The sequence below is a fragment of the Oncorhynchus nerka genome, linkage group LG2 (assembly GCF_034236695.1).
Source record: "Oncorhynchus nerka isolate Pitt River linkage group LG2, Oner_Uvic_2.0, whole genome shotgun sequence".
NCBI classification, from domain to species: Eukaryota; Metazoa; Chordata; class Actinopteri; order Salmoniformes; family Salmonidae; genus Oncorhynchus; species Oncorhynchus nerka.
Window position 1 is genome coordinate 53,916,419 of NC_088397.1, and position 20,590 is coordinate 53,937,008.

Here is a 20,590-nt window from a genome sequence, read left to right on the forward strand (position 1 = left end):
AGAAAGCGCTCTCTGTTCAGAGACAAAATCTGTTATTTCAGTGTTTTACAAACTTTATTGTAAAATCATTTTTAATGGTAATGTAAGTCGATCATTTGCCAGTCATTTTAGTTTTTACAATAAAATCCCTCTGTTGAACGGAGGACAACCTGTACCACCGTTTACCAAACCCCACAGTCAGTTATTCCTTTGCCTCAGCCAACACTCAAACAGTTCATCATCACCACATTTACTGTATCACCACTCCTTACTTACAGAAGCATTAAGACAGACACTCAGTGTTGTGTGGTCACCTAAAGCGAGACCGATTCAACACCTAGACCTGAGGAAGGGGGGGGGGACAAAGTCAAGAACAGAAAAATGCAAGTCCAATTCAAGACCATGAATGTTATTGTCGAATCACTACCATAAGAGTTAAAAATGTCCAGTGTTCATATTTCAGAATAGCATATGGATATTTTAGATATTCATAATAGTGAATAAATGCATGCCGAGGGCAAATAGAGCCACTCTACAAGTTATTACTAACCCAAACACACTGGGGAACAATGGGCTAAGGAAATAGCGAAAGATTTATAAAATAATTATAAATTATACTATTTTAAAATTATGTTCTGATTTAATCATCAGTTTTTGTTGGATGGAAAGGGTTAACAGTTTACAGGGCTGCAGCAGGTGTTATCAAAGAGGATGTTGTTGATGATTTGTTAGCTTCTCCCATTTCAAGAATAACTTTCAACAAGAAGTTTCAAATGATCATCATCTGGTGAGTGGAACTTTTCTATTGCAGCGACCTTGCTGTTAGCAATCAATCAATCAAATGTATTTATAACGCCCTTTTTTACATGAGCAGATGTCACAAAGTGCTGTACAGAAACCCAGCCTAAAACCCCAAACAGCAAGCAATGCAGATGTAGAAAGAAGCACAGAAATAACTTGTGTGTGGAACACTGTTGCATTCAAAGTGGAACTGACTGCATTTTTTCAACATGAAATCTGTTCATATACACCCCCAGGAAGAATGACACTTTTAAAAAATTATTCTGACAAGTGACAAATTAGATATGGTCATTTTCATGGTTTCCTAAATTCTTAGAATGTTTTGGAATGAAGTATTCTAAGGGATTTGTGAAAATAGAGAGTGGGAAAGCGGCCGAGCGTTTGGACAATTAATAGATACTGCTGTACAAAAAAACGAATAAAAACATTGGTCTTGTCCAGGACCGGAGTCGACACGGAACGGACCGCTATAGCTAATCAGAGCTATAGTAGACCTTCATACAAACAAGTCATTTGAAACACATGCCTGCAATCATTCACTTTGAACTGGACTGTGTGTTTACAGGCAGTTGCAACAGCGCAACTTTAAATCATTATTACGCATTCGCCAAAAAACACAAAAAAAACCACACCTGACTGGATTTCAGCAAAGATGTCAACACCAGCCTAATCTCGGGAGTTGATAGGATTGAAGTCATAAACAGCTCAATGCTTGAAGCACAGCGACGAGCTGCTGGCAAAATGCACGAAAGTGCTGTTTGAATGAATGCTTACAAGCCTGCTGGTGCTTACCACCACTCAGTCAGACTGCTCTATCAAATCATAGACTTAATTATAACATAATAAACACACAGAAATACGAGTCTTAGGTCATTAATATGGTCGAATCCGGAAACTATCATCTCGAAAACAAGACGTTTATTATTACAGTGAAATAAGGAACCGTTCCGTATTTTATCTAATGGGTGGCATCCATAAGTCTAAATATTCCAGCTACATTACACAACCTTCAATGTTATGTCATAATTACGTAAGATTCTGGCAAAAGGGCGGCCCAAACTGTTGCATATACACTGACTCTGCGTGCAATGAACGCAAGAGAAGTGACATAATTTCACCTAGTTAATATTGGAGCGAGACATGATGTCCCAGATGTGCTCAATTGGATTCAGGTCTGGTGAACGGGCGGGCCAGTTCATAGCATCAATGTCTTCCTCTTGCAGGAACTGCTGACACACTCCAGCCACATGAGGTCTAGCATTGTCTTGCATTAGGAGGAACCCAGGGCCAACCGCACCAGCATATGGTCTCACAGGGGGTCTGAGGATCTCATCTCGGTACCTAATGGCAGTCAGGCTACCTCTGGCGAGCACAAGGAGGGCTGTGCAGCCCCCCAAAGAAATGCCACCCCACACCATGACTGACCCACCGCCAAACCGGTCATGCTGGAGGATGTTGTTCAGAACGTTCTCCACTGCGTCTCCAGACTATCACAAGTGCTCAGTGTGAACCTGCTTTCATCTGTGAAGAGCACAGGGTGCCAGTGGCGAATTTGCCAATCTTGGTGTTCTCTGGCAAATGAAAAACGTCCTGCACGGTCTTGGGCTGTAAGCACAAACCCCACCTGTGGACGTCAGGGCCCTCATGGAATCTGTTTCTGACCGTTTGAGCAGACACATGCACATTTGTGGCCTGCTGGAGGTCATTTTGCAGGGCTCTGGCAGTGCTCCTCCTGCTCCTCCTTGCACAAAGGCGGAGGTAGCGGTCCTGCTGCTGGGTTGTTGCCCTCCTACGGCCTCCTCCACATCTCCTGATGTACTGGCCTGTCTCCTGGTAGCGCCTCCATGCTCTGGACACTACGCTGACAGACACAGCAAACCGTCTTACCACAGCTCGCATTGATGTGCCATCCTGGATGAGCTGCACTACCTGAGCCACTTGTGCGGGTTGTAGACTCCGTCTCATGCTACCACTAGAGTGAAAGCACCGCCAGCATTCAAAAGTGACCAAAACATCAGCCAAGAAGCATTGGAACTGAGAAGTGGTCCCCACCTGCAGAACCACTCCTTTATTGGGGGTGTCTTGCTAATTGCCTATAATTTCCACTTGTTGTCTATTCCATTTGCACAACAGCATGTGAAATGTATTGTCAGTGTTGCTTCCTAAGTGGACAGTTTGATTTCACAGAAGTGTGATTGACTTAGAGTTACATTGTATCGTGTTGTTTAAGTGTTCCCTTTATTTTTTGGAGCAGTGTATTTCACAGGGTTTGCGATTGTGTAGGTGGCTTAGTGCATCATTTCTCTATTGTACTACATAATTGATAAGTCTTATACCTCCACAACACTGATACGCATCAGTAGGGATTAAGTTGTTGAGTATAAGCAATGCCCACTGAAAAGAAAGTGGGATATGGCTTATACCTGCGTATACCCTCCACTACACCACTGGCCCTTTGTGTTTTACAAATAGTGCACTCTCCTACATGAGTGCGCTGGTATTACGCTTGTTGTCCTTTCAGAATCACAAACATGTTACACACGGAACGCCTATAGGTTCGCCACTGCTCAAACGTCTATAATAGATAAAGGCTGTTAAGATAATGTTAAGAAAGTGTATAGAGCGCATTTGGAAAGTATTCAGACCCCGTGACTATTTTCATATTAAGCAAAAACAGATTTAGACATTTTGCAAATGTATTTAAAATAAAGAAATATATAATTTACATAAGTATTCAGACCCTTAACTCAGTACTTTGTTGAAGCACCTTTGGCAGCGATTACAGCCTTGAGTCTTATTGGGTATGGTGTCAGGTTTCCTCCAGATGTGACGCTTGGTATTCATGCCAAAGAGTTCAATCTTGGTTTCAGATCAGAGAATTTTGTTTCGCGTGTCAGAGTCATTTAGGTGCATTTTAGCAAACACCAAGCAGGCTGTCATGAGCCTTTTACTGAGGAATGGCTTCCTTCTGGCCACTACCAAAAAGGCCTGATTGGTGGAGTGCTGCAGAGATAGTTGTCCTTCTGGAAGGTTCTCCCATCTCCACAGAGGGACTCTGGAGCTCTGTCAGAGTGACCGTCGGGTTCTTGGTCACCTCCCTGACCAAGGCCCTTCTCCCCTGATTGCTGTTTGGCCAGGCAGCCAACTCTAGGAAGAGACTTGGTGGTTCCAAACTTCTTCCATTTAAGAATGATTGAGGTCACAGTGTTCTTGGGGACCTTCAATGCGGCAGACATGTTTTGGTACCCTTCCCCAGATTTGTGCCTCGACACCATCCTGTCTCGGAACTCTACGGACAATTCCTTGAACCTCATGGCTTGGTTTTGCTCTCACATGCACTATCAACTGTGGGACCTTATATAGACAGGTGTGTGCCTTTCTAAATCATGTCCAATCAATTTAATTTACCACAGGTGGACTCGAATCAAGTCATAGAAACATCTCAAGGATGATCAATGGAAACAGGATGCACCGGAGCTAAATTTAGAATATCATAGCAAAGGGTCTGAATTACTTACCTCAATAAGTTATTTCAGTTTTTATTCAGTATAAATTTGCAAATAATGTCTAAAAACAATCTTTCTGATTTGTCATTATGGGGTAGTATGTGTAGATTGAGGATTTAAAATAAGGCTGTAGCGTAACAAAATGTGGAAAAAGTCAAGGGGTCTGAATACACTGTATATTTGGCCTGGCAAAGTGGTTTTATGTACTGACTGAATGGAAGTTGATAATTATGTTTTATTTTTACTCTGCTGGTATCGGGAAGAAATTACGAGTCGTCACTGTTCTAGACCGAGTCAAGACAGAGTACAAATGTATCTGACACCAAGACACTCAATATGTGGTCTCGAGACCAGTCTCGAGTACTACACCACTGCACACACAAACATACAAACATACCCGCACTGCTCTCCACTGTACTGTAGGTTGTACACCGGCCCAAAAGTCACTCCCAGTCTAGAGGTCTGTGCTTCTGTCAAGTTCTCAACATCTGAGCCAAACCAACTGAATGCTACTGCAAGTCTGAAGATCTGAGGCACAAGATGAACATCCACAAACACGGTAAATTCACACAGGCACATTGTCGAAAACAAGGAATGAACAAAACAAATACAAAACAAACAAAGAACATCCTTAGACCAGTGATGGGGGCAAGAGCAGAGAGTTTGAATATTGGTTGTGAGGACACACCCTCAGGTCCCATATCTACTCCGTCTCTGAATTAAGAACACATGGTATAGGTTCAGTCTCATGGTTTTAGTCCAAAATAACTTACTGTAAAAAAATAAACAGGACACACCAAAGACTAGGAATAAAGAGGTAACAGAAGAGATCCTAGATAAGTCATATACACACACACACACACACACACACAGGGAGAGAAGGGCCCGATCCAGGCCTGCAGACCTAAAAGCCTGGCTGTACCGTCAGTGGGATAGGGGTCTCGGTCCCTTAGGTTAAGGTTGGGTGGTGCATGGTTGAGACACACACAGCCAAGCTGCACTGTCCTGACCTGTCCTCCCTCTGCAGTCATGATATAGGCTTAGGAGTTAGAAATGTAAGTGTTATTATAAAACACTGCATGTTTACAGAGCAAAGCCTCCATAGGAGCATCATCCTAAACTTCCCGCACATGCATGAATGAGAAGTTCACACAGACAGACGCACACCTCCACCAACTCTTATAACAGGCCATTGCAGTCAGCCTAGCTGAGGAAGAGACATACATTTTATATACGGAATCTAAATGAGGAATACAATTACTTTTAGATTCGGAAGATAAGTATCAAATGTATTAAAATGTTAAAATGACAGAGGTTTGCTTGAAGGCAAGGGAAATACCGAGTGCAATCCCAGGTGCCTGTTCTCTCCCACTACATCCAACAGGGGTCATCTGTTAAACCACAGAAAAAGTAACAACCATTCACAGCTTAACCTGATGCAGTTAATATTATCCGTGGCCTCTTAAGAGTCCGTGTGGAACCACAGTGAAGGCGTGCTAGCAATTATACTGCGTCACTCACTCAACCAGTCCCAAAATACACCAGTGTTAACGGTTTTCCACAATCATAACAATTAATTTCTTCAATGAGTGTCACCACCATAAGTGATAGATCTATGGTGGAATCTCAGACGTGGTTAGCTGCAGCAAAATACTTTCCCGAGTGTTTCTATTCCCAGTGTAGAGGCTGCAGGAGTCCCATGCAAATGTGTAGTAAAGGCAGTCCAATAGTCCCCATGATCTGCAGTCCTCCATGATCCCACCTCCCTACAGAGGCGCCCTACTCACAAAGAGACCAATGCTAGCCTGCTGTTAGAGGAATCTAGACGATATGTTCCCAGGAGGCTCCAGTCTGGGCAGCGGGGCCTGGAGAGGGAGAGAGTCGGGACGTGAAGTGAGGCGAGTGGATACAGGAGTGGGTTAGACCAAGTGAGCCTGGGTAGGCCCAGGTTAAACAGGGATCCCCATACGGTGCTTCTTTTTCTTGACCGTTTTGAGGCCAGTGAGCCGGCGCACATCCTCCTCCTCCGAGTCGTCCATCTCATCGTCAGCCGAGAACAGGATCTGAGAGAGAGAAAGAGAGAGATTGGAAATGAGACCAAAGGAAGTCACACTGCCTGGATGGCTGATATTCAAAGAACACTGCGATATGGGTCAAATGAGTTGAATCCCAGAGTTTAAAATGCTCACAGCAGCCAGCAAATCTCCCATGTCAGAAGAAATGCATCATTCTTTATCCATCTGTCTCAGAGGGGTGGAAAGATGGGGGTAGAAGCTGATTGCTTAGGGTAAAAAAAAGTGCTCACCCTGGTGGCAGTCTGGTAAATTACACCTTTTGGAGAGGTGCCTCCCTTTTGTCACGCATTCCATCTGACATAAATTCAGGCTCCACACAGAGCTCCCTGGTGGTCTAGTGGTTAGGATTCGGCGCTCTCACCGCCGCGGCCCGGGTTCGATTCCCGGTCAGGGAACACACGTTTTATTCTTTCCAAGGCCCGACAACCGTAGCCCAGTCACCACAATAATTGTTTATTTACACTAGAGTACCTCTCCTTTTACCCATTCATTCAGATCTTAAAATACACATGCATACAGTGCATTGAGAATGCATTCAGACCCCTTGACTTTTTCCACTTTGTTACATTACAGCCTTAATCTAAAATGTATTAAAATTGGTTTTTGTCCCTCGTCAAACTACAAACAATACCCCAAAATGAAAGTGAAAACGGGTTTAGAAATTGTTGCAAATGTCTTAAAAATAAAACCCAAAATACCTTATTTAGGTAAGTATCCAGCCCCTTTGCTATGAGACTCGAAATTGAGCTCAGGTGCATCCTGTTTCCATTGATCGTCCTTGATGTTTCTACAACTTGATTGGAGTCCACCTGTGGTAAATTCAATAGATCGAACATGATTTGGAAAGGCACACATCTGCCTATATAAGGGCATTGTGTGGATTGATGAGGGAAACCTCTATTTAATCCATTGTAGAATAAGGCTGTACAACAAAATATGGAAAAAGTCAAGGGGTCTGAATACATTCTGAATGCACAGGTAAAATGAGAAGTACTCAAGGGTGTAAATAAAAAGTTGTGCTGACGGGTATTCTTTCCAAAAAGCTTGTTCCCTGACCGGGAATCGAACCCGGGCCGCGGCGGTGAGAGCGCCGAATCCTAACCACTAGACCACCAGGGAGGTGTGAAAGTGGAAGGAACAAATGTCAAAGCATCTGGGTGTAGTATAGAGGGTTGCTATCGGGGTTGTTTACAGCATTACCAATATGTCAGCATCTGGGTGTAGTATAGAGGGTTGCTATCGGGGTTGTTTACAGAATTACCAATATGTCAGCATCTGGGTGTAGTATAGAGGGTTGCTATCGGGGTTGTTTACAGCATTACCAATATGTCAGCATCTGGGTGTAGTATAGAGGGTTGCTATCGGGGTTGTTTACAGAATTACCAATATGTCAGCATCTGGGTGTAGTATAGAGGGTTGCTATCGGGGTTGTTTACAGCATTACCAATATGTCAGCATCTGGGTGTAGTATAGAGGGTTGCTATCGGGGTTGTTTACAGCATTACCAATATGTCAGCATCTGGGTGTAGTATAGAGGGTTGCTATCGGGGTTGTTTACAGCATTACCAATATGTCAGCATCTGGGTGTAGTATAGAGGGTTGCTAATCGAGGTTGTTTACAGCATAACCAATATGTCAGCATCTGGGTGTAGTATAGAGGGTTGCTATCGGGGTTGTTTACAGCATAACCAATATGTCAGCATCTGGGTGTAGTATAGAGGGTTGCTATCGGGGTTGTTTACAGCATAACCAATATGTCAGCATCTGGGTGTAGTATAGAGGGTTGCTATCGGGGTTGTTTACAGCATAACCAATATGTCAGCATCTGGGTGTAGTATAGAGGGTTGCTATCGGGGTTGTTTACAGCATAACCAATATGTCAGCATCTGAGTGTAGTATAGAGGGTTGCTATCGGGGTTGTTTACAGCATAACCAATATGTCAGCATCTGGGTGTAGTATAGAGGGTTGCTATCGGGGTTGTTTACAGCATAACCAATATGTCAGCATCTGGGTGTAGTATAGAGGGTTGCTATCGGGGTTGTTTACAGCATAACCAATATGTCAGCATCTGGGTGTAGTATAGAGGGTTGCTATCGGGGTTGTTTACAGCATAACCAATATGTCAGCATCTGGGTGTAGTATAGAGGGTTGCTATCGGGGTTGTTTACAGCATAACCAATATGTCAGCATCTGGGTGTAGTATAGAGGGTTGCTATCGGGGTTGTTTACAGCATAACCAATATGTCAGCATCTGGGTGTAGTATAGAGGGTTGCTATCGGGGTTGTTTACAGCATAACCAATATGTCAGCATCTGGGTGTAGTATAGAGGGTTGCTATCGGGGTTGTTTACAGCATAACCAATATGTCAGCATCTGGGTGTAGTATAGAGGGTTGCTATCGGGGTTGTTTACAGCATAACCAATATGTCAGCATCTGGGTGTAGTATAGAGGGTTGCTATCGGGGTTGTTTACAGCATAACCAATATGTCAGCATCTGGGTGTAGTATAGAGGGTTGCTATCGGGGTTGTTTACAGCATAACCAATATGTCAGCATCTGGGTGTAGTATAGAGGGTTGCTATCGGGGTTGTTTACAGCATAACCAATATGTCAGCATCTGTAACTTCAACAACTAGGTCCAAATCATCACTATAAAACAAGCCTGCTATTTCCCACCACCTATAAGATCACTGCTCTTAATCTCTATGTAGACACTGTTCATTTTTTTTTATAGCTTGAGGCAGATTACTAAAGCTATATATGCTTGGTGTACAGGAGGGTAATTTAATAGTGGGTTAGGGCCACACTGGTGGATTGCAGATGGTTCTTCTGATTGGAGGAAATGCGCAATGTGGTGGCAGTCTGCTACACTACATCCAGATGTCTATGAGAAACTACTCCCATCACACATGCCACGGCCAGTCGTGTGTAGTGCCACAAAGTCTATGTGACGGTAATTCCATAGGACATGCATTCCTAATATTAGATACAGCTCCCTGGTGGTCAAGAACTAAGGATTCGATGCACTCACCGCTATATATATATATATATATATATATATATACACATTCAAGTTATTTAGCAGATGCTATTATCCAGAGCGACTTTAGTCACCCAACAATGTCAATAGTGTTATTAGAGCTGGGTGATAGACAAAAAGTAATAATATAAATTGACCCATTTTTCTTGATAACAATAAATACAACTAATATACACATACATACATAGTACCAGTCAAAAGTTTGAAAACACCTACTCATTCCAGGGTTATTTATTTGTACTATTTTCTACATTGTAGAATAACAACTATGAAATAACACATGGAATTATGTAGTAACCAAGAAGTGTTAAACAAATCAAATCAAATATTTAGCCAACCTTTGCATTCTCTTAACCAGCTTCAAGAGGTAGTCAACTAGAATACATTTCAAATTAACAGGTGTCCCTTGTTAAAATTTGTGGAATTCCTTTCCTTCTTTTGAAAGTCGCTCTGGATAAGAGCGTCTGCTAAATGACTTAAATGTAATGTAAATGTTGTATTGTGACAAGGTAGGGTTGGTATACACAAGATAGCCCCATTTGGTAAAAGACCAAGTCCATATTATGGCAAGAACAGCTCAAATAAGCAAAGAGAAACGACAGTCCATAATTATTTTAAGACATGAGTCAGTCAATGCAGATAATTTCACAAACTTTTAACGTTTATTTAAGTGAAGTCGCAAAAACCATGATGAAAACTGGCTCTCATGAGGACTGCCACAGGAAAGAAAGACCCAGAGTTACCTCTGCTTCAGAGGATACATTCATTAGAGTTAACTGCACCTCAGATTGCAGCCCAAATAAATGCTTCACAGAGTTTCAGTAACAGATTCCTCTGAACAGTTGATGTTGAGTTGACTGTGTGAATCAGGCCTTCATGGTTGAATTGCTGAAAAGAAACCACTACTATAGGACACCAATAAGAAGAGACTTCCTTAGGCCAAGAAACACGAGCAATGGACATTAGACCGGTAGAAATCTGTCCTTTGGTCTGATGAGTCCATATTAGAGATTTTTTGCTTCCAACCGCCGTGTCTTTGTGAGATGCAGAGTAAGTGAACGTATGATCTCCACATGTGTGGTTCCCACCATGAAGCATGGAGGAGGAAGTGTGATGGTGCTATGCTGATGACACTGTCTGTGATTTATTTATAATTCTAGGAACACTTAACCAGCATGACTACCACAGCATTAAGCAGCGATACGCCATCCCATCTGGTATGCGCTTAGTGGGACTATCATTTTTTCCCCCCAACAGGACAATGAGGGCTATTTGACCAAGAATTAAAGTGATGGAATGCTGCATCAGATGACCTGTCCTCCACAATCATCCGACCTCAACCCAATTTAGATGGTTAGGGATGAGTTGGACCGCATAGTGAAGGAAAAGCAGCAAACAAGTACTCAGCATATGTGGGAACTCCTTCAAGACTGTTGGAAAAGCATTCCAGGTGAAGTTGGTTGAGAGTGTGCAAAGTTGTCATCAAGGCAAAGGGTGACTACTTTGAAGAATCTCAAATATATTTTGATTTCTTTAACACTTTTTTTGGTTACTACATGATTCCATGTGTTATTTCATAGTTCATGTCTGCACTATTAGTCTAATGTAGAAAATAGTCAAAATAAAGAAAGACCCTTGAATTTACATTTACATTTAAGTCATTTAGCAGACGCTCTTATCCAGAGCGACTTACAAATTGGTGCGTTCACCTTAAGACATCCAGTGGAACAGCCACTTTACAATAGTGCATCTAAATCTTTTAAGGGGGGTGAGAAGGATTACTTTATCCTATCCTAGGTATTCCTGAAAGAGGTGGGGTTTCAGGTGTCTCCGGAAGGTGGTGATTGACTCCGCTGTCCTGGCGTCGTGAGGGAGTTTGTTCCACCATTGGGGGGCCAGAGCAGCGAACAGTTTTGACTGGGCTGCGCGGGAACTGTACTTCCTCAGTGGTAGGGAGGCGAGCAGGCCAGAGGTGGATGAACGCAGTGCCCTTGTTTGGGTGTAGGGCCTGATCAGAGCCTGGAGGTACTGAGGTGCCGTTCCCCTCACAGCTCCGTAGGCAAGCACCATGGTCTTGTAGCGGATGCAAGCTTCAACTGGAAGCCAGTGGAGAGAGCGGAGGAGCGGGGTGACGTGAGAGAACTTGGGAAGGTTGAACACCAGACGGGCTGCGGAGTTCTGGATGAGTTGTAGGGGTTTAATGGCACAGGCAGGGAGCCCAGCCAACAGCGAGTTGCAGTAATCCAGACGGGAGATGACAATGAATGAGTAGGTGTGTCCAAACTTGACTAGTACTGTATAATTTCTTTATACCTAAAGGGGTCCTCAAATTTGAAATCAAATAGCTAAATGATACGTGGTATTACTATCTAAAAACAAGTCCATATGTTAGCTTAGTAGAACCCAGACTGAATAGTTAAACACATTGATACCTGGACCAACTTTTTTTGACTGACCACATGCTGCGGTTTACTAATTGGTCACTTTATTCCTAGTTATATGTACATATATCCCTCAATTACCTCAGCAGTGGAACCCCTTGTATAAATTGTGTTTATTTATTTAAATAGGCAAGTCAGTTAAGAACAAATTCTTATTTACAATGACAGCCTACCAAAAAGGCAAAAGGCCTCCCGAGGGGGCTGGGATGAAATAATAATAATTAAATAACAATATAGGACAAACACACATCACGACAAGAGACAACACTACATAAAGAGAGACCTAGGACAACGTGTATTATTATGTGTTTGACTATTTTATCATTTCTAAATGTTGTTTCTCTCTGTATCGTTGGGAAAGGCCTGTAAGTAAGAATTCAATGTTAATCCACACCTTTTGCAACTTTGAAATTGGCTACTAGTGGGAACTTACACATAACTGTCAATAACATTTGATTGGCTTGGAAGAAAAAAAACTTATGGATATAACAACCAGATGAATTGGATATAACAACCAGATGAATTGGTTAAAACAGCAGAATTTGTTTAAGAAAAATATCTATATCCAAAGATAAGTGGGCTTAATAGGTCCACTTACCCTAACAGTAAATGTTTAAAAAATAAATAAAAAATCCCCCCGTAATTACATTTAAAATTGTTCCTCAACAGTCGTATGCTTGTGCTTATCAGGATGCATCTCTCCCTTTAATCTGTGTGGAAAGGGGGAGAGGGAGTGTGAGCTGGAACCCAAAAACAGGGACAGGGTAGATATTTTCATTGCAGGAAGCATGCAAATGCATATTAAATGCTAAACAAATAATTGTTTTGGAACCAAAAAATATGCAGGAAAGTTGTGTAGCCTAATCACCTAATATTACAGACGTAAGCACATTTGCCTCAATAAGAGGGAAAGTTGGTGTCGGTAATCCTTGCCTAGTTAAATAAAGGTTAAATAAAAATTCTCTAAGTGCTATGGCTGAGTCATGAGTTACCCTCTTGTTACTGGAGAAACCAATCGCCTAGGTTTCACAATAAACTCAACCTTTGATACCAAAGCAACAACTCTGGACTCTAAAAAAAACTCCTAACGGATGAACAGTTTGTTTTTACAGTTTCTGATTCATAAGAATTCCCCCTGCTTGAGGCAGACTGTTAAATGACTTAATGTATGAATGTTTGTGAGTGTGGTGGTTGTCTCTGGTCTGTGGAGGAGATTACAGGCCTGTAAAGTGACTGACCATGGGCACCAGGTGGAATGATTTACAGCCCAGAGAGAGGCTCCTGCTGGTGCTGGGCAGAGTTTGTCTACACAGCCAGTGGAGTTCAGGGAGGATGTAGTTTAGCGCAGTGGCTACATCAGCCTGAGGCAATGGAGGAGAGCGAGAGGCCACACAGGGTTTGTCTACACTGCCAGTGGAGTTCAGGGAGGATGTAGCTTAGCACAGTGGCTACACCAGCCTGAGGCAATGGAGGAGAGCAAGAGGCCACACAGGGTTTGCAAGGAGAGGGATTTTGGGGGTAAGGAGGAGAGGTGGACGAGGCTCAGAATCAAATCAAGTACTCAAATCAAGGAGCTCTATCCAAAACCAGCTTGTGTGTGTAATGTATGTATGATTGTGTTTTTACCGTTTTTTTGTTCATGACTTTATAAATGGCCCTGTGTTAGTGGTGGGGTCCAGGTCTTACCTCAGACTCCGAGTCGTCGTGGGAGAGTGCCCGTCTGTAGCGCACCTTACGGTTGCCCCGCACATCCTCCCCCACCTCCCGCTCCTCCAGCTTGGCTTTTGTCCTCCCCTTCTTCATCAGGAAGTTATCTACCACCCAAAACATCAGGGCCTGAGGACAACACATGGTACACAGCCCATTGAGCAAGTACAACACCAGACACACATGACTGAGACAGTTTGATCACACACACCACAAGCCTAACTGGCTAAAATCTGTCAACAAACATAACATCAAATACACATAGTTGTCGCAAACAACAACCTATGAAGTAATACCATTCCATATGATACCATGTTCTTCATAGAGCCCTGCCTCACGGAGGCACTGCACACTTAACTTACATTAACGAAGAACGGGACGATGAGCATGACGATGGCCAGCTCCAACTGAGGATTGTTTATGGGGTTCAGGAGAGCCAGCTGTGATACACAGACACACGAATGAGCACAACAAACAAGACAGGAAATACAAACATTAAAACAACTAAGTTAAAACAGACAAAGTTTACTTTACTGTTAGAATTCATACACTTCCCACAGGGATAATATAACTGAACGGATACGAAATGGTCTGAACTGAAATGGTCATAAGGTCAGGACCCTACCCAATATGCCCCCCCTACTCACCTTCTTCCACTGGGGGATGAGTAGGACCAGGATGATGAGGACCTTCTCAAACATCATGATGAGGATGTAGAGAGCACACTGGCCCGCCCATGCAGTGCACTGCACAGGCTCTCCTACACACACACACACACACACACACACACACACACACCTCTTACTATACTTGTGAGGACTTTTTTGGGAACAACAATTGAATCCCACTCCAAATACTGTTTTCCCTAACCCCTAACTCTAAACCTAAACCCAATTCTAACCCAAACCCCAAAGCCTAAAATAGTATTTTACAAGTGAGGACAGGCAAAAAATGTCCCAACTTCTCTGAATATTTGTTGAGTGGTTACATTTCTCCAGGCCCATCTCAGCCTTTTACCAAAACAGAAGCAGGGTGACTGCTTTGTAATTGTTTCAACTGCATATTGTGTCTTTAAATCAAAGAACCAGGGAAAGTTCATTGTAGCAAACATAAACTCTGCCTCAGTTGAACAAGTTAACAGTGGTCCACTGTTTGATCTGGATGACATTGCAGCACTGCAGTGCACCAGGTAGCCTCTGCCCTCTTCTGGACATCATGTGTACTACAGGGTGAAAGGATCTCATCCACACCAACAAACACACACTCTCCTGATCCTCACCATATTCTCCAAAGCGTAGAGCATCCCACTGCCTCCACTCTACAATGGCACTGACAGTCCTCACCCCGGCATAGATAAGCAGCATGCCCAGAGACGCATCCAGGAGGAAGTTTATAAGGTAACTGAGGAAGAGAGAGGAGACATTATCCACATCAAGGTTGAGGTATTTTTATTTCATTTTTTTATTTCACCTTTATTTAACCAGATAGGCCAGTTGTCATTTACAACTGCGACCTGGCCAAGATAAAGCAAAGCAGTGCGACAAAAACAACAGTTACACATGGGATAAACAAACGTAGTCAATAACACAATAGAAAATCTGTATACAGTGTGTGCAAATGAAGTAAGGAGGTATGACAATAAATAGGCCATAGTGGCGAAGTAATTACAATTTAGAAATTTACACTGGAGTGATAGATGTGCAGATGAGGATGTGCAAGTAGAAATACTGGTGTGCAAAAGAGTAGAAAAAATATATATATATATGGGGATGAGGTAGGTAGTTGGACGGGCTATTTACAGATGGGCTGTGTACAGCTGCAGCAATCCGTAAGCTGCTCTGACAGCCGATGCTTGAAGTTAGTGAGGGAGATAAGTCTCCAACTTCAGTGATTTTTGCAATTCGTTGGCAGCAGGGAACTGAAAGGAAAGGAAGCTGTTGGCTTTGGGGATGACCAGTGAAATATACCTGCTGGAGCGCGTGCTCTGTTTGGGTATTGCTATGGTGACCAGTGAGCTGAGATAAGGCGGAGCTTTACCTAGCAAAGACTTTACGATGACCTGGAGCCAGTGGGTTTGGCAACGAATATGTAGCAAGGACCAGCCAACGAGAGCATTCATGTCGCAACGGTGGGTAGTATATGGGGCTTTGGTGACAAAACGGATGGCACTGTGATAGACTGCATCCAATTTTCTGAGTAGAGTGTTGGAGGCTATTTTGTAAATGACATCGCCGAAGTCGAGGATTGGCAGGATAGTCCGTTTTACGAGGGTATGTTTGGCAGCATGAGTGAAGGAGGCTTTGTTGCGAAATAGAAAGCCAATTATATATTTAACTTTGAATTGGTGATTCTTAATGTGAGTCGAAGGAGAGTTTACAGTCTAACCAGATGCCTAGGTATTTATAGTTGTCCACATATTCTAAGTCAGAACCGTCCAGAGTAGTGATGCTAGGCGGGCGGGTAGCGATCGGTTGAAGAACATGCATTTGGTTTTACTAGCGTTTAAGAGCAGTTGGAGGCCACGGAAAGTGTTGTATGGCATTGAAGCTTGTTTGGAGGTTCGTTAACAGTGTCCAAAGAAGGCCCAGATGTATACAGAATGGTGTCATCTGTGTAGAGGTAGATCAAAGAATCACCTGCAGCAAGAGCGACATCATTGATTTATACAGAGAAAAGAGTCGGCCCGAGGATTGGACCATGTGGCACCCCCATAGAGACTGCCAGAGGTCCGGACAACATGCCCTCCGATTTGACACACTGAACTCTAAGAAGTAGTTAGTAAACCAGGCGAGGCAGTCATTAGAGATACCAAAGCTGTTGAGTCCGCCGATAAGAATACGGTGATTGACAGAGTCGAAAGCCTTGGCCAGGTCGATGAAAACGTCTGCGAAAAACGATGAAAAACAATACGAAAGAGAGGTTGAACAGACTAGTAATAGGGGTTGCGACAACGGTGGCGGATAATTTTAGGAAGAGAGGGTCCAGATTGTCTAGCCCAGCTGATTTGTAGGGATCCAGATTCTGCAGCTCTTTCCAGACATCAGCTGTCTGGATTTGGGTGAAGGAGAAGGAGGGGGCTAGGGCCAGTAGCTGCGGGGGGAGCAGAGCTGTTGGCCAGGGTTGGGGTAACCAGGTGGAAAGTGTGGCCAGCCGTAGAGAAATGCTCATTGAAATTCTTGATTATCGTGGATTTATTGGTGGTGACAGTGTTTCCTAGCCTCAGTGCAGTGGGCAGCTGCTCTTATTCTCCATTTACTTTATTACAGTGTCCCAAAGATTTTTGGAGTTAGTGCTGCAGGATGCAAATTTCTGTTTGAAAAAGCTAGCCTTTGCTTTCCTAACTGCCTGTGTATATTGGTTCCTGACTTCCCCGAAAAGTTGCATATCGCAGGAACTGTTCAAAGCTAGTGCAGTGCGCCAGAGGATGTTTTTGTGCTGGTCAAGGGCAGTTGAGTCTGGAGTGAACCAAGGGCTATATCTGTTCTTAGTTCTACATTTTATGAAAGGGGCATGCTTATTTAAGATGGTGAGGAAGGTACTTTTGAAGAAGAGGTAGACAACGTTATAAAGAGACTATCCTACATACAGTCATACGCACAGTTAGACAAACACAATGACTGACGGACACATACAAATATACAGACACTCACAGTGAACAGGGGTCCTCCTCTGTGAGGTCAGAAAGGTAGACATTGGCAAAGTGAATAAACAGCATCCCAATGGCTTGTTTGGAGGTGTCCAGGAACCTGGAAGAGTTGGCCAGGACAGGAGGATATTTTAAAAACTCTTTGAGCATTCAAGTTGTTTCAAAAGCTGAACATAACATTACAACATGCACCATTCTTGTGTTTATCTTAGTTGCAATTCAGTATTCACATTGTAACTAGGTCATAAGCAATATTGAAGAGGATTAGCTTGAATACACTGGTTGGGAGTGGGTGTGAGATGGCTCCTGTCTTACCAGATCCTCCAGGGCCTTCTCTCATGCTTGGGCTCCCTGAAGCGCTTTACTGTGGACAGGAGACAGACAGAGTCACATATAGGACTGCTGCTCTCTTTCCCACGCGGACACAAACGACGGCGGTGGGATGAATCAGTACCTCTGTCCTAATTATGTCAAGGAGCAGATTCAATCAGCCTATTCATGTAAATTAATTTAGGACCGCTCAAGTCTGAACTTAAATAGGCTTTACATTTTCATCATCAAGTTTAGTATGATGGTCAACATATCAGCATGAAATGTAAGGGGCCTTTTTCTGAGTATTGGCCAGTGTGATGGGAAATGCAGTTCAGTGTTCCCTTTTAACTAGGCTACACCTGGCACCATAGCCTAACTAGTAGACTTAAGACTGAACCAAACAATGTTCATTAGGCTACATTCTCTTAACAAGTCAGCTATTGAGATGCCATGTTTACGCAAGGTCAGACTATAGAGGAAGGGTGAATGGTAAAAGAGGAAGTGGCACACTACTGTACTAAAATTGTAGTCAAGCTGATGTTACTGTGCCTATCATTATCAGCCAAATCTCACATGGCCTGTGAGCAGAGGAAATACTTGGGTTGTTTCTTATGAGCTTAAAGAAATATGCCTTTAGCACTGTAATCAAGAGGACCGGCTAGTGCTATGAGTATGTTACACCAGGCATGGTCATATTACATATCACACTGTCCTGACCACGTGACTGGTATATCAGTGACTTGAATCTTTCAGCATGACCACCTGGGTTACCAACCTGGCTATGCAAAAATGGGGATGAGATACTCTAGGTTGGGAGAATGTGTTCAAACATTTTCCCCTACAGACACAATAGCCTACATGAAAGAAACTGCCCGACTGCTACTCTGGGGTTCAGGCCCCTATGTGTACGAGAGGCACAAGCCACTGGGTTATTTTAAAGTCTAGGCCTACACTTTAATTAATCCCTGTGTGAGCGTGTGTATTCTCCCAATGTGACGTAATGGCTGACAAATAAAGCTCTGGCTGTTCCCAACAATAGTAATCTTGTTTCCATGCCCCCCCTTTCTCCTAACATCCATTACACATGATTGATTGCTGGGTGAGAAGTGGTTCAATGCTTTATGACTCAACTGGTCATTAATCTACTGGACATACCCTAATCCTCAATTTGTGTTTCAGCCATGGTACCACTAGACAACAGTCTCCTAGTGTGTGTTAAGTACTTTACTGTGTGTGTGCATGCCTGTGTGTAAAGTATGTGTCTATGTCACCTGTCAAAAGGGGAGCTTGTTTTCCTAGTGTGATGCCCAAACTAATGTTTACAGTGGCATTTTCATATGGTTGTGCGGTAACTTTAGGCTCCCTCATACTACTCTGTTATGTGTTGTGTATGTAACTACTGACACACCCTGCATGTAAGCTGTGGGCTGGGCTGTGTGACTGATGCAGACTCAGGCCCAGCCAATTCCTGCTTAGAACCTGCATCAGGCATCATCGCTGCTCTGAGAGCTGAACATTCCTCACCTCTTGCTGATGTGACTGAAGTTCCTCTTTACCAGGGAAACACTGACACTGAATCAAAGGGGAGGACAAACTACATGACCAAAAAGGCACACTAAGGGGATGGGCCAACATAGATGTCTGTTGTGTCCAAAGTAACTCCGTCCAATCCAGTCTTTTGAGACACAGTGAATGCTATGACTGCCAGTGATTCTTGCCAATTCAAAACAGACAGACAATTCAAAACAAGTAGCCTAAGCAGGTTATCCAATTTCAACAATAAGCCTATACTGAACAAACAAGTCAAATTTCCAGCCTGGGTGTGCTTCTGGCTGGCTGTACTCACACATCAGCGTACTGAAGGCCACCATCGCTAGCAGGCCTTGTAGGAAGATGCCGAAAGAGTCCATCAGGGCACCGTTCTCGCAGCCACGGGTGTCCGCATCTGGCGTGGGACTGGCGGACACTGACGTATTGGAAGAGGACATAGCGGCCGGAGCAGCCACGTCCCCGGCTTGAGAAAGGAGACTCACCCCGCTAACCGCCATGGTTGACCAGATAAAAAATGGGTTGTTGGGGCGATGGCATATAGGTAGATAGCCAAGCAATAACGTCAATTTAAATGTCTCATCCACATAGAATGGGTGTCTTCGTCATCCAGCTAGCAATCGATTAGCTAGTTATGCAGACAATCTCGGCAAAACAGAGAACGATAACTAGCCACTAGTAATGGAATATTCTCCCTTTTAACCGCGGATCCATATCTTTTCGTTTCCTATGTAGCCAGTGTCAGCAAACAAATGCCATTGTTGATAATATTATTCCCGAAAAGCCATAAAGGGATGAGATACATACCATGCGTCAGCATCTTCTTTTGACAAATCAAAACCCATCTTGGGTCCCTACCTAACGTGAACTAGTTAGCTTAGCTAGATACACAGGCAAGCATGGACAAGGATACTTCACGCATATACCACACTTACATGCATGCAGCTACTCAATGTTTTACTAACGGAAACATTAACAACAAAGTTGCATTTAACATCAGTCGGGTAAAAGATGAGTCATCCCAAGGCATGTTCTTCATGTCATTTTAGCTAGCAAATGAAGCTAGCTGATTTAGGCTATTTCTGTACCACTTAACGTTAGCTAGCTATGCTATCAAGCGCCTTGAGTAAATACAAATGTGTTGCGCTAATATCGCGTCAGGTACAAACCACCAGTTGTCATTTTAGCTAGCCTAACGCTACAAGGGTGAAGCAGGTAGTTGCTAACGCCGGTAATTTAGCTAGGCTAGCTAAATTAGCTACATTGTCTGGTCCAGTCCAAGTAACGTTACATGCAATTGATCCCTCCTGCATGTATGAAATGCATGATATTGATATTTTCACGACTCCAGATTTTATTTGAAAAAGCTGTTTAGCATAAAATCTATGAATAATGACCAGAGTATCCAGTCCATTCGTTGCATAGCTAGCTAATTTACCACTGGAATTTCAAGCTACATCCCTTCCGAGTCTGTTCAGACTGCCCACTCATGTTGACAAGACGTGAAGGTTCACGTGCTCGACGTGACACAATT

At 43.3% G+C, this 20,590-nt stretch overlaps 1 protein-coding gene and 2 non-coding genes across 4 annotated transcripts; 1 reads left to right on the forward strand and 2 right to left on the reverse strand.

Moving 5' to 3' along the window:
• Positions 1–28: 28 nt before the first annotated feature.
• On the reverse strand, positions 29–20,540 carry LOC115138103 (store-operated calcium entry regulator STIMATE-like). Of its 2 annotated transcripts, none has more exons than XM_029674593.2 (8): positions 19,355–20,536; positions 17,512–17,560; positions 17,201–17,296; positions 14,830–14,951; positions 14,198–14,310; positions 13,913–13,990; positions 13,530–13,679; positions 29–6,349 (listed from the first exon to the last, which is right to left on the reverse strand). In XM_029674593.2, exons 1-8 carry the CDS (start codon positions 19,554–19,556, stop codon positions 6,236–6,238), a joined length of 924 nt encoding a protein of 307 aa, XP_029530453.1. In that variant the 5' UTR covers positions 19,557–20,536; the 3' UTR covers positions 29–6,235. The 2 variants fall into 2 exon arrangements, with proteins under 2 accessions (XP_029530453.1, XP_029530461.1); XM_029674601.2 differs by lacking the exon at positions 29–6,349 and adding an exon at positions 11,456–12,553 and having other exon boundaries at positions 19,355–20,540.
• trnae-cuc (transfer RNA glutamic acid (anticodon CUC)) lies at positions 6,685–6,756 on the forward strand. The gene has a single exon. It is a non-coding gene; the product is annotated as a tRNA-Glu (tRNA).
• On the reverse strand, positions 7,409–7,480 carry trnae-cuc (transfer RNA glutamic acid (anticodon CUC)). Its single transcript has one exon. It is a non-coding gene; the product is annotated as a tRNA-Glu (tRNA).
• Positions 20,541–20,590: the final 50 nt, after the last annotated feature.

Excerpts from the sequence above, each read along its gene's own strand:
- LOC115138103 (XM_029674593.2), bottom strand. The coding sequence starts at position 19,556 with ATGGCGGTTAGCGGGGTGAGTCTCCTTTCTCAAGCCGGGGACGTGGCT. Across the intron at positions 14,311-14,829 it reads TCTACGCTTTGGAGAATATG|GAGAGCCTGTGCAGTGCACT; the intron begins GTGAGGATCAGG and ends GTGTGTGTGTAG. Across the intron at positions 6,350-13,529 it reads ACGACGACTCGGAGTCTGAG|ATCCTGTTCTCGGCTGACGA; the intron begins GTAAGACCTGGA and ends TCTCTCTCTCAG.